Source organism: Archocentrus centrarchus, chromosome 21, assembly GCF_007364275.1.
Source record: "Archocentrus centrarchus isolate MPI-CPG fArcCen1 chromosome 21, fArcCen1, whole genome shotgun sequence".
Classification (NCBI taxonomy): Eukaryota; Metazoa; Chordata; class Actinopteri; order Cichliformes; family Cichlidae; genus Archocentrus; species Archocentrus centrarchus.
Window position 1 is genome coordinate 10453867 of NC_044366.1, and position 14401 is coordinate 10468267.

At 39.5% G+C, this 14401-nt stretch overlaps 1 protein-coding gene across 1 annotated transcript in view; it reads right to left on the reverse strand.

The window, feature by feature from the left end:
* Nucleotides 1-4101: 4101 nt before the first annotated feature.
* Nucleotides 4102-14401, reverse strand: part of LOC115800292 (syntaxin-binding protein 5-like) — a 39209-nt gene continuing 28909 nt past the window's right edge. Inside the window, exons 14-15 of the mRNA XM_030757548.1 lie at nt 7519-7758; nt 4102-4435 (exon numbers count right to left, since the gene is read on the reverse strand). Of these exons, the coding sequence (XP_030613408.1) occupies nt 4206-4435; nt 7519-7758 (470 nt within the window). The 3' untranslated portion in view covers nt 4102-4205. The remainder of the gene's footprint in view (nt 4436-7518; nt 7759-14401) is intronic.

The following is a 14401-nucleotide window of genomic DNA, read 5'->3' on the forward strand; positions in this document are numbered from 1 at the left end:
TGTCTCAGCCGCCTGACAGAAAGCAGGCAAAATGATTAGCAATGCAGATTCACTTGTGTCTGTTATTTTTTTTTTTTTTAGGCTTTGAACGTATGTGCCGCTGTGCATGTTTATGTGGGAGTGATGCCGACATGATCAAAGCGCCTTACATCGTACCGTGTGTGTTGATGCTCATGTGCATAAAGGTCTAATGTGCATGAGAGATGGATGCCAATTATCCTGTTTGAGTTTTCAGATCAGTTCAAAATACAGACAAATACACAAGTACAAAATATCCTCCTCACTTGATGTTGTTATTCCCTGTCGTGTGGCTACCCACTGACACGTAACACAATCACAATATGATACACAACCATGTATCATGAAACATTTGTTGTTTTTAAAATACAAAAGCCTTCAGTAAAGAGGCTATAACCATCAAATATAGGACTGCGGCACAAGGATATCATAGTCATCAAGAACAATATTGAAAGGAAAAGAAACCAAAACAAAACATACTTGCCTTCAGTTGAAATCGCTGCAAATGTTTTGTACATTTACATTTTTTTTTTAACTTACTCAACATCTGAACATCACTGGAAAAAAAAATACTGTTACTTCTCCTGAACCATTTACTGATAAACCAACTCACAAGGGAGTGATTCCAACTCCTCTTCGTGTTCCCATCACAAAGACAGTGACAGTCATAACGAGTATTGTCTGTCATTATGAAAGAGGACTGCTCGGGTTCTACGCTGAAAATGCTCAAACCACAAGAGTGAGGTGGAGAGAGATGGAGGGTGTCATTCATTTTTGATTGCTTTGGCTGAGAAAGGGTCCAGTTTGACATTTGTGGCACTCTTTCTCTTTCTGCCTCACTCACACCTGCACACACGACCTAAACTCTGACGAAAGCAGCTGTAGACTCAAAAGATCTAATGACAATTCAGAATTAAAAAAAAAAAAAAAATACACCTTCAAATTTTTATTTAACTTCGATAAATGCCCACTGTGGCCACCTTCAGGTATCACATCTCATCTGTTCTGATCCACAGGAAACCTGTGAAGACTACCGCATAGTAACTACTTGTTAGTTTGCCGTGAGAAGATTCAGCCTTCGCATTTTTTTTATGGCACGTGAATATAAGTTTTATTATAGATATAAACACACTGTCCACAGTACACTCCCTACCAACCTCGTTAATCTGTTTGACACCATTGATCTATCCCTCATACTTATTTCACTGGTTTGTAAGTTGCAGCAGCTGAAAAGTGAAATAGATCCGTGTGATTAGACTGTTGAGAGTAAGTGTTAATACAACTGATTTATATTTTATTTGCAGTGTGCAGCCCAGAGTAAGAACAAAGTTTCAGCAGGTTTCTAAGTGTGTGTAGAGAACATTAACTATGTGCATTTATTATATATCGTGTGTCAAGTAAATATTAGCTGAGATTAAGGAATAAAAGAATCAACTAAGAAAAAATAAAATTAAAAAAAGGGAAAGTAACGCAACTTTTGGCTTAATAGCAATGCAGGTATACATTTCCCTTTTTATATATCATTTTTTTGTTAATATCTCAAAAAATATAAAGTTTTTCATAATTTTTGTTGTTGGCTTATTTCATAAATAAAACTTTTTTTTTCTTTTAAATGTTTGAACCTCATGTTAAAGTAGCATGCTGCTTTTTAATATGGCAGTTGTATATTTTTAGTCATCCATTGCTGTTTCATGCATTTCTTGTTGGTTTCTTAATTTTTGATTATCTACACAGTAAGGTCCAGAAAACCGCACACACGCGCACACACACACATACAGACACTTCCAGTTCAATCTTCAGACCTTCAAATGCCGCCATCCTCTTACTGTCCTTGTCGCTGCATGTCTAGACAAGGAACTCGCCTGTCCTCATCATTCAGCAGTGTGACAGTGCTGTACATGTAGCCAAGCCAGAAGCCATAAAAACAAAGTCACTCTATTGCCTCTCTTTGAATGCTTTCATTTTTTAAGTGAAAGTCCCGTTGCGGCATAAAGCTCCCAGCAGGCTGAGGGCGGCCTCAGCCCTCTGTCCTGCTTTTAGAACTGGTACCACTTCTTGTCTTTGCACTTCAGCATCAACTGTGGAAAAAAAAAAATAAAAAAATTACATAAATCTTAATGAGGAAGATTAAAAGGTAACAGCTTTAACCCCTGTTTGAGAAGATTTATTTTTTTTCCTTTTATTTGCATATGCCACATTTTGTAGCATCAGTATTGCATGGAAAAAGTAATAAATGATTTTTAATTTAATTGCCATCAAGAAAATGTAAAAAATCATTCTTGTGGTTTCAGTTTAGTTTTTGTTAATAAATGTAAGCTAAAAAAATATATATTCTCAAAACTTGGGAGTTTACACAGTTGTAAACCCAGATTCTCTTCTTGCTTATCTGTATTTCTAACGTCAAATTATGCTTTGTTTTCACCTCATGAGCGTGTTTGGAGAAGGCTCTGCACTAGTCATCATCAGGGCGGTGCGCTCCTCCAGCTCCCAAGCCTTTGGCCTCTCTCATCCAGAGCAATGCGAGCCCGTGCCAGCTCACCCACCGCTCCGCTAGCTGCAACTTTCATGCCCTCCACTCCTCCCTGTCCAGGGATGTGCTGTGCAAGACTCCGAGAAGCCTTCCCAGCTGCAGCCTCACCGACTGTTGGAAACATTGAATTAAAAAGAGAGAGAATGACAGGGATGTGGGAATAAAACACAACCTGGGGTCATTGAGGCACATGTCCTGATTTTACCAAGTGGTTGTTGTCCCAAGACGAACACTTGTGTGGTTGCTCTCAGTCAAGAACTGCCTCCCCCAATAAAAGTTAAACTAGTATTTTCAACCCTATACAATACTGTAGGTGCTGTCACATTCTTATGTGTCATTACATGACCTGTATAACTTAGGGATCGAGAACAAAGCAAATAGAGGTCTGGCTTGGCTGAGGCAGAAGCAAATGTTGGTTTCAGGAACAAAACCACAAAATCAGTACATATTACATCTGTGACTTGCCATGTGCAACCATTCAAGGCTCAAGGCATTTAATATAATGTGGCATCATTTAGGTGTTGTAATGCACAATTGAATGCTTTGTATTGAGAAAAAATAAGACAGACAGACAACGCACAGAGCTCTTCTCTGTCAAAGGTGTGGGCATTTCCTCCAAAGAAGCCCTTTAAAAATCCTCGGTTCTGGGCTTCTGGTGTTTCTATTGGTGTAAACAGCTCTCCCAGCATTTCCTGCAAAAAAAAAAAAATATATATTTTAGAAGTTGCACGAAGGATGTAATCCAAAAAATGGCTCATGATTCACTGGCTATCACAATGTCACGCGAGGGGATGAGTGCCAAATGGCCAATTTTGACAGCCCTAGTGCTGACCTGCAGGTTATCACACATCTCCTGGATGTATGTAATTCTCTGGATCTCTGTGGGGGAGCTGAGATATAGTGCCTGCCCCCCATTGGTGAAGCAAAAGGTTCTTGCAATGCGCATGTCTGTCAGAGGCAGGTAATTGACATCCATAAGCGGTCTTAAGCTGGGCAAACTGAGGGCAGAATGAAAGAGTGAAAGAAAAGTAAGACACAAGGAGCATCTATATAATGATTATTATTATAGCTTGAAAAGTAAACTACACTGCACATCAGAATCAAACATGAAAATTCACATTATTATCAAATCTATGTTTTTTTTTTGTTTTTTTTTAAATCTTTGGTAGGAAAGAAATTACTTGGATGTTAACATCAAATCAGGAGGTATTGCTACATATAGTTAGATGTAACCTGTAGATTTTCTTACTTGTATGGAGAGGTGTATTTGAAAAATTACTCAAAGAAGGTTCAAATTCAATTCTTATACTATCTTACCTGTTACATATACTTACCTGTGAATACAAAAAAACCCCTTTATTTGATGAATCTGAGCAGGCTGCACTCAACCCAAAGTTTGCTAATTATGAATGCCTTATCTCAGGATACAGCTCTAGTATTAGTTAAAACATGCATAGAAATAATAACTCTTGACAGAGAAAGACTGATTAAATTATGACCTCAAATGAGTGCCTGAAGTCATACCTGAGCGTCATGACATGCCCGTTTGCACAGAAGCACGCGAGGCACACACTGTTACACACAGATACCACGTCAGCTCGCAGTACGAAGGATGACTCTGTGATGTTGTGGACAAAGAGGCAAGACTGCGAGGGCATCAGGAATACTTTGGCCTGCCTCTCAGAGCACACCACAGCCAAATGTCCCTCTCCGCAGGCATCCTGGGAGGACGATGGCGAAAAGTGGACCAGCTTGCGCCTCCGCGGTCGGTCAGGGTCCTCGGGGGCATTGCAGTCCCGCCAAACCTCATAGGGGCTCTGAATGAGAGCGCCCATGCAGTCCAAGAAGCTAAGCGTAACACAGAGCCCTTCAGCATTAGGACCGCTCCTGTGAGTGTTAGATAAGTAGAGAAGAGTGGAGGGAAACCGGGAAGCACACAATGTGAGATAAAATCTTCAAAGCTCAGTTTACTTACGGAATCCAAAAAGATGCTGGATGGAGGGCATCTCTAAGCTTACATTTTAGTTGAAAAGGTACAATGTCTGTGTTCAGTGTCTCACACAAGACCTTTAAAACTGAGCATGATATGACCTGAGAATTTCATGAATGTATGATACTGCTCCTGAATGTAATAAGCTTATCTTCTATCTCCCATAGTTTGTGTTTTGGCCTTGTATGACTTCACTGCTTCACTAGTACTACTACTGGATGCAAAGTAAAACACTACTGACATTTTTTCAAAGACGACATTTACTACATAGGAAATTGTCCAATGGAAACCCACAGGAGCACTTTAAAAAGACACATGGAAACAATTCTTTCTTTTTCTTTCAAGTAAATCTGTGACCTTCCAGTAATAAGTTTGCTTCTTCTAAGTTTAGTCTCAAGAGAACAACTGCTTTGGGTATATTGATGTTTTTACTTTGAGTGGGAGACCTTTTTCTCCACTCGGCAGGGATTCAGGAACAGTAATGCATCTCTGAACAGCTCAGTTTTGTTTAGTCAGACTGCAGAAACATTGGTGCTGCAAAATCTATCCTTACTCTTGACTACAAAATGAAGTAATTTGCAAATAAATGCATGATGGATGCCATCAAAGTTCTCAGTGAAAGAAAATTACATCTAATTGAAACAAATTAGGTCTTAGAAGCCCTTTAAGTATGAGTAATAGCAAATGCTGTCCTCACAGCTTAACACTGTGCGTCTATTTCCTCGGAAAATAACCTGCACTTACTTTAAAAGTGTTGCTGTACATCAACAACACATTTTCTCATATGTCTGAAAAGGCCATGTCGGTCTATTGCACAGAGTTCAAGCTGAGTAGGAGTGAAAGGTAATATTTCTGGTCAGATCGTTGTCCTGGGTTTTAAGATGAGTGTACTCTATCTACATTGAGAAGATACTTGTTCACATCACAGTAGCACAAACACGAATGGTCATGATATTTCCATCACTGCATGATGACAATAAAGTAATTACTTTGGTATAGTACGGTTTTGTTGTTAGGAGTAAGCTTTACTGTTTGATATGGCTCGTGTGACCACTTCAGGCTGGCTCCAAAAGTGAATCAATCCCTTCAGACACTAAACCCTGTCAAAATTCTAAACTTTACACCAGAAGAAAGCATGTTGTACAGCCTTTCCTAAAATCAGTGTTGGTCTCTACAGCTATATCTCTTGCTATAGAAAGCCATAGGGCTCTCTCTGGCTAGGCTGCTGCTCGGTGGCCTTCCTTTGGAGGTTTCCCAGGCATGCCCAACTGAGAGGAGACCCTATGGTAGACCCAGAACCTGCTAGAGGGATATATCTCAACTGCTGGGGACAAGGACACCTGGAATACCCTGCTCAGACCTCTGCCACCTGACCTCAGATAAGTGGAGGATAACAAGAAGGTAGCTGTCTGCTAGGCTTCACGTCTGCTCATTCTAGCATTTGAACTGGACTACTCGACTGTGTTTCCAGTGTTGGTGTTTTCTGCAGAGTTTTTATGCAATTAGCTGACAAATAATATAGTTTTCTGTACATTTAGTTGTCCTAGCAAAGTGTCTACGAACTGTGCCTGAGGGATACATCCACAGCACAAGTATGCAGCTTAGTCTATGGCAACATACATAAAGTAGTCAAAAGCTGATTGAATCTCTGTCATATGAAAACTTTGGACAGATTCCTTTTGCATGAGCATCATGGCAAATAGCTGAACTACCTGGAAATTGAGATCATATAGTTATTTTATTATATTTTCAATGAGAAAATTCAAATAAATCTTTTGTTGCTCAAGGCCATAGATGAGCAAAACTATTAAATGAAAAAATAAATAAATCAGAATTTGAAATTGAACACATTTGATGAGGTTTATGGTTTGTTATTAATAAGGAAATAGTATAAAACACTAAGCTTAAAATAAAGATAAATGTGGTCTCATGTTTGGATTTTATTTTTTTTTATTTACCAATTTAATTAATTAACATACATTATCTTTTTATTTTATTTTGTTTATTTATTTTTATTTATTTGTTAAAGTTAAAAGCTGTTTTAAGCTGTTTTGTATGTATCAGTTAATGGGTATATTTAGTTTTATATTAGAAAAACCTTTGACATATTACAACTTAGTCATTCTACTTTTAAAGCTTTGATTAGCTGTGCTATCTTTAAAAAAAAAAAAAAAGCACCCGTAACTAAAATCTGTTTATTGGTTTAATTTTGGTCCGCATTACCATTTTAATAAAGCTCTGGCCTGTAAGTGAAGGATCAAAGCTAATGGTAGTTTTAGCCACATTAGCCAAATTTCCTCCTTTCAGGATACTGCCAGGAACAAATGTAATCCATTGGATCTTCTGTGACAGAATTTTTATGAACTCTGCACTCACAGTCACAGATGGCTACTGAGTTGGTCATTTTCAAACAGCATCAAATATGTGTATATTTGTCCTATTCCTTTTCAAACATGTAAAGTGAGTGGTATAGTGTTGTTGGCAACTCAGCATCCCTTTGTTTACCTGTTTACAACGTATGTTTGTTGTTTATTTTATTGTATCTTTTTTACATGTTTGCAATAAAGCAATCAATCATTCAGTCAAATGTTTGGTATACTTTGCTGATGGCTTTGGCGAAAAAATACATGTTGGCTGCAAGGAAGCAGCTCATGCTTTGTTTCAGTGCATTCCAAGCTAACCACTAGGTGGGCATTATGCAAATGAGCTACATGGTGACTTAAGTAAGTAATAAAAAAGAAAAGCTTGGACTGCCAATGAGGTGTTACAGGAAGTTCAGGACCAGTGCTTCTGTGGGAGAGAACAGCTCCCTCTGGTGTGGACTTTGTCATTTCAAAGGCTTTTACATGCACAGAATGTGACAGAATAAAGAAAAGGCAAGATATAAGCAAAAAAAAAAAAAGTCTTAATTTAAGATGACTAACAACTTTGACAGGTTCATGACAGCTTTGCAGTAAAACCGAGCGTCAGTGGTACTTACCACTTGGGCCCATTGTGACAGGTTCGTCCATCCTTTCCTCCTGGTCAGTGGGAATGGACATTGGGATGAGCAGGACCACGCCTAGGCTAGTGCCCACCCACAAACATGGGGTGGGCAGGACATCATTCTTGCGCCCGTAGGACTCTCCAAACTGGAGTGTAGTGATGGCCTCTTTGGTGTCCCGGTCAATGCTGGAAACACTGGAACTGCGCGAGCGGGTGAAGGAGTTTTCACGACTCTCTAGAGCAGCATCCACCAAACATGTGGCAAAGGCACGGAGTATGGCACAGGCAGAAGCGATGTGAGAGAAGATGGACAGGCAGCAGTGACAAAAGAAGGAAGGGCGAGAGAGGAAAGGGAAAATGTTGGATGGTGGAAATTTATCGTAAGAGTAAAAGAGTGGTGCAGAGAACAGCAACGGGGTGAAAAAGAGCAAATGGAGAAATGAGAGGATGAGCAGTTAAAAAAAAAAGCATACTGTAAGGAGAGTAAGGATTTAAGAGGACAAATATTCTAAAATTCAAAAATAATTTTTCTGCACATTGCATGTGATGTAAAAAAAGTGGAACAAAAAATATCTAAACAGATGTGAAAGACTGAGAAGCAAAGTGATAAATCATTACAAAGAGACAGGTAGACAGAAACATATTTTCCCACCACACCATGTACACACACACACACGCACGCACACACATACTTTTATAGTCTTCCTTTAAGTCTTAGTTTATTGAGACTGCAGTGGTTTCTGAGACACTACTTAGTGGCTTGGTGGCAGACATTCACGAGGATACACACACACGCACACACACACAACCACTTGCCACAGATTGAAAAAGCTTCTTTGATTATTTGAGTGCTGCACGTCAAGGTCCTTCACTGTGTACCTAAAGCCTCCATCATGAAAGTATTTCTGTATTGCTGCATTTTTGAATTATTCAAAGACAGCCAATGTGCAGTACTGCATTCCCAGCCCAATGTTACACAAAGTGCAGACTTTATGTAACAGCAACTGCAGATGGTTGCAAAAGCCGGCGTACACATATCAAGCTAAGATAAATTAAATATTGACAGCTGCTCAGTGGATGCAGTTTCAGCAATACTTTTGAACAACATTTTGAGAACCAAATCTGCCAACCAAACTTGTTTAAATAATTCATTTATTTGTTTGTTGTCAAAGCCTAACATGGGATAAGCACTGCAAATTAGCACCAGTTAAAATGTTTAGATTATATCTGTTGAATTGTGTACAAATGTAAACATTATTTTATCTGTTTTTACCTGTGTTGTTACATTAAATAAACAAATTTATGAGCCCTTGCTGAATATACAGTGTGCTTTAGGACAAAAATTATGCATTGCTACACAGATGGCATCACCTGAACCTTCCAGGACATGAGCAGGCACTTCCATGTATGCTTTAGATGATACAGGGCCACAGGACGGACTGACATTCTGACTGACTGACTGACTGACGGACGAACGTAAATTGGTCAGCAGGACAGCAGTTAATGGGTTTGTGGCCGAAGCCCCCTTACCTCTTTCACTCCAGCAGTAGGAGGTGGTGGTGTGGTGCTCATCGTGGGAGTACATAGTGACTCCATGTAACTGCTGGAGCATTGCCCTCCTGGATGCATGGCCTATTTGTCCCCCACAACATGAACCCCATAGAACAAACCACACCCGGCCACGACCGGAGGAACATATACATACATGTGTAGCCATACAGAGCCAAGAGACAGACGGGACAGACAGATGAACAGCGGTACCAGAGAATGACAGAAAGGGAAAGAGAGAAAGAAGCGACTGAGCATGGAGGGATTGCTTCAAATATATACCAAGACAGAAAGAGCTGAAAAAAAGAGGCTGCTCAACTATTTATCTGGTGGCCATGTAACCTTTACTCACATATCCATTTTTTTTTGTCTGAACCCCTTTCAGCATCACATGCTAAATTAAACAGTGCTGGAAAGAGAAACAGGCTTCTACACTTCAAACGCTGTGATATACTATCCCTAAATAGATTGTGATCAGTGAAGAACTATTGCACAGCACTGTTGCACGACAACCAAAATTTTAATACCGCTTCCTGTGAAACTGCCACAAGCAGGGGCCTTACTTTTGTTTCAAAGCAAACACAAGGAGTCAGCCAGAATCAATTCCATACAAAACTGACACAATAAATCAGCACAGAATGTGCCACAAAGTCAAAGATGTCAAGAATAAAGAAACTTTTTTTTGTGTTTTTTATATGTTTTTTTCCTTTTTGTAGTTAAAATTCTGATATATTGACAACAGAGCTGAACAATACTGCTGCAAACACACGACAAAATATCCTTCTGCTGTGAGTCCGGATGGCAGCAGCTCAGTTTTTCAGTGTGTCGCCGGGGTGTGTTTACGCTGTGTGACAGAGCCTGTGGGGCGCCGGCTAATGAAAGTCAGGCACAGTGGTACTCTGACAGGACACAGGGACCCCTGGGGTGGGGGGGGGCCTTACAGGGAGCTAGAGTCAGTCAAGGCAGTGTCAGGGAGGTGATAAGGGGGAGGCAGGCAATCTGAAGTGGAGAGACAAAGTGCTAGATTTATACGTGGTATTTGCACAAACATACAACCACACACAGCTTAGAGGGACAGGGACAGATACCTGGAGACTATCCTTAACGCCTATCTATGCACTGCAACAACTATTAACAAAACTTTATGCCAAGTTTTGCTTTAACACATATTAACACTAACAGACAGATGTACCTGATACATTCAATTATTTATTAAACTGGCAACAGAGAAATATTCGGCCTCAAGTTGGAGAGCTCCAACAGAACCTTCTTATATCATAAAGCCATGTAACAGCAGGCCTACTGCTTCTGCATTTGTTTTGGATATTTTTTCATCTCAACTTTAAATTTGGATATAGGTGTACGTGAGTGTGGGCTTGAGTGCCTCAAGGCAGTCACTGAGTCACCTCCGCTTTTGTGATATGATCCAATAACACCTGTATTTTAGTACTGCCGGTTTTATTGTTGTTGTTTTGTAGATCGGCATGTATGGAAGTGTTTACTGTGCTCTGACTCTGGCTTCCCTTGCCATTTCCCTCCTCTGTCTCCTTGCCCGGCATGCAGATCTCATTAACATCGGGCTAATTTCTCGCACTGCTTGTTGACCTTTAATTATTCTAGTGATCCTGCTGGCTCTTCACTGTGGTACCCAGTGCAACTGATAAACAACAGCACCAAAGGTAGGTGATAGATAAGGAATATGCTGAGATGACTGTTCAAGCATAAAATATGCTCTTTAGTCTTTATTTTCCATTTTGCGATCTTCTTCTTCTTCTTACAACATTCTCTTAGTCTGACCCATAGAAATTGCTATGTTTCAGCCTAAACAACTAGAGAATATGTCTAGGCCACACTAACTGTAGCGCAGGCACTATGGTGGCATGGTGGTTAGCACTCCGGCCTCACAGCGAGAAGGTCCTAGGCTCAAATCCACCTTGGCTGAGGCCTTTCTGTGTGGAGTTTGCATGTTCTCCCCACGTCTGTGTGGGTTTTCTCCGGGTGCTCTGGTTTCCTCCCACAGTCCAAAGACATGCACTTAGTGGGGTTAGGATAACTGGTGATTCTAAATTGCCTGTGAGTGTGAATGGTTGTCTGTCTTTCCATGTTAACCCTGCATCAGGCTGGCGACCTGTACAGAGTGTACCCTGCCTCTCACCCTATGACAGCTGGGATAGGACACAGGATAAGCGGATGGTTGGCTGGAAGTCCTTAAAGCATAAGTGTGATCAGAAAAAACTTCACGGCAACTTGACTATTAGGTTATGTAATATCTTGTGTATTGCGTGGACATTTTAAAATTTAAGTGGGCAACACAAGAAGAAAATCTGAACCTTAAACATCCAAACCTTAAAATTAACAAATATTTTGAAACACATGAAGATTACATTATTCCATACCAAATAATAAAATATAGATGCATTGAGAAAACAAAGTACAATGAAAAACCCAAAGCTTTTTTTCTTTACATAGTCATGTACCTGTCAAACACCCTATTTGTGCACAGAAGTTCAACTGCTAAAAAAATACACAGGACCCTTGTATCTCATGTTCTGGCAAACTTTGGACACTTTGATGAGTACTGCAAAATAATTAAAGCCAGAATTACATTCTGCATGGTATTTTCGTACAATCTAAGGAGAATAACACATGGTTTTCTGTTATACTCCATTAGCTTTCTAACATACTTGAGAAAAAATTGCAGTCCATAATGGAAAAAAAGTTGTTTTTTTTCATCCTCATTTAGTGTTTGAATTTCTTGGATTTTTTTTTTTCTTCTGCCTTTATTTTGAAGTAAATCCAAACACAAGGTCCCAGCACAATGTTTTAATACATCAGGCCAAGCTTGAGTGGTGCAGTCAGGTGAACCTAGGCAACAGTATGGCTATGCTAATTGTGCCAGATCCCACACTAGTATAGTTTCACGGTAAATTACGCATGAAGTCTGTTGAACAGTTTCTTATGCATACTGTCAGAGGTCAGAAGCTTTAACTCATATGCGGAAAAGAGCGATTTCAACCATCATCTGCATCGGTGTGGTTGATAATGCAGCTGGAGCCCAGGCAGTGGCTTTAATAAAACATTCAGTTTATGCTAATGAAAAACTGCTTCTCTCTTGGTTCCAGGTCACTGTTGTATAATGAGGTCGGTGAAGATGGCGGCATGAATTTAATTGCAGAATTGCTGTAAAAGGGTCAGCTGTGACTCAACAAACCGGACCGCACCAAAGTACATGTGTTTTTTAAGTGTGATTGTTGAACTCTTTTACGATTTATATAATATTAAAAAAAAAAAAAAAAAAAGGTGCTGCACCCAAATTACAAATTTTCATTACTTTTGAGTCCAAATTAGAAATCTTTATAGCAGTAGAGCCTGGTGTCATGAAAGTAGGAACATGATCTTACTTCCATCTGCCAAACTTTGTTTCTTTTTTGTCTAATGTTTCGTGCAGTTTGGCTACAATAACTGTGACATTTGGGAAACTGTCACAATGTTGAGTCTCCTATGGAGAGATTAGTTTGTCGTGACCTGACTGAGACTGTTAATCTGGCAGGGGCCTATTTTTAAGCAAATACAAACCACCAGTGGACCATAAGTGAGCTAGAGCTTTCCAAAAGTGAACTTTCCCTGGGGAAGAGTTTATGTGATGCATCAGCACTTTGAGAAAGCCATGCGGTGTTAGTGATTCACCAGGTGTACATGATGATCAAGATGACTTTGACTGATGTACATGCGAATTTGCTCCAAGACAACACAATCTGTATGTATGACAATCTGCTGCAATCTGTTCCACAGTTTAAATTAGACCACTGCATTATTAGGCAGCTTCTCTACCTCCAGGGCCAGTGATCATTAAGCCAGTTTTTATGGAGAGCCCACTTAAATGGCCTCCCCGAACCTGCTCTTAAACCTGTGTCTGCCACCCTCACTTTTATTTTTAACACCTTCCGAATATAACCCAGCCCTGTGAATCACTGCAAAGACAGATAAGCTCACAAACATTCCTAGTGATAGTTCTGCTGTATTTTTTCAAATAATGACAGCATCGAGTGCAAGAGAGATCCATAAAACTTTTAATATGACAGGATAGTGTCAGACTCCTGTTAGAATGAACAATCCACATCCACTTTTTTCTGTGTTGGATGATGATGTTTATTTAATCTAAATGGATGTCCTGCATTGGTGTCTTGGTGTCGTTTGTCTGGCTGTGACAGACTAAGTGCTACAATTTATACAAAATCAGTAATTAAATTGTTGCTAATCCTGGTAGAGGCCATTTTTTCTGTCAGTTCTGAGGTCAGTAACTCAAAATTATACAGCTAGGAGTGCCATTTCAAGTCATCACTTGACAGGACATTTGCTTATTTGTTTTTTCTCCCTTCTTTTTCTTTTGTTTTGGCTGTCACTAGTTGTGTAAAAGAAGAATGGAAAAATATACCCAACAGCAAATTTCAAAACATTTCTCATTTTGCTTTTAAAATTGTAATCAAATCTTGGGCGGTATGGACTATAAGCTGAATTATTAAGGCTTCTATGATTGTCGTAAAGCAGGGGTAAGCAGCATTTTGGTGCCAAATTTTATAATAAGCCTTTCAGCCTATTGCAATTCAAAGTGTCTGAGAGGGAACTAGAATTTAGCAGCTCTTCTTGGCTCCTCGATGGATGGATCCACCAGGTCTGAAAAGCAACATCTTCTTAATTAAATAAACATTTTCCTAATGATCTCAAATTCTGCTTCAGTTTTGGTAATATATTTTAGCCACCTAAAAAAAGTCTCTCTCAGAGTTAAGTTGGACTGAAAGAGACTCCAAAATTTCATCAGTTCTGTGCTTCTATATCTTCCTTTTGTTTTATGCCATTTTTTGGGGGGGTGGTAAATAAAATTAGCTTCCAAGCTGTGATGTCATCCATTGGTTTGTGAAGTTCCATTGTGAAGCGTTGAGATGAGCAAGGACGATGTGGCTAATGACTTATAAGTCACAAGTCATCAATCATAAATTATTAGCCAATGAGCATACCCTGGATAGTCCTTTCTGACTCTTAGAATGATCAAAATTTAGAATTTTAAAATGGACTCAGTGTTTTATTCAATGACCCAAAATTAGCAGCTGAACCCACAAATTCAAAGCTTGGTTTTCCTGTAATATTTAAACCTAATAGTTTAACCTTCTATTAACTGTAGTCAAAATCTGGTAAGAGGGGCTATGGATGAAAAAAGGAGAGCTGCATGAGGAGGGCTCTATTTTGAAGCAGTTTGTTTGTTTTTTTTTCTTTATGCCAATTCCAAGTGTCTGCCTACTTCAGCTTTAATTCAGATTAACAGATGCCAATAT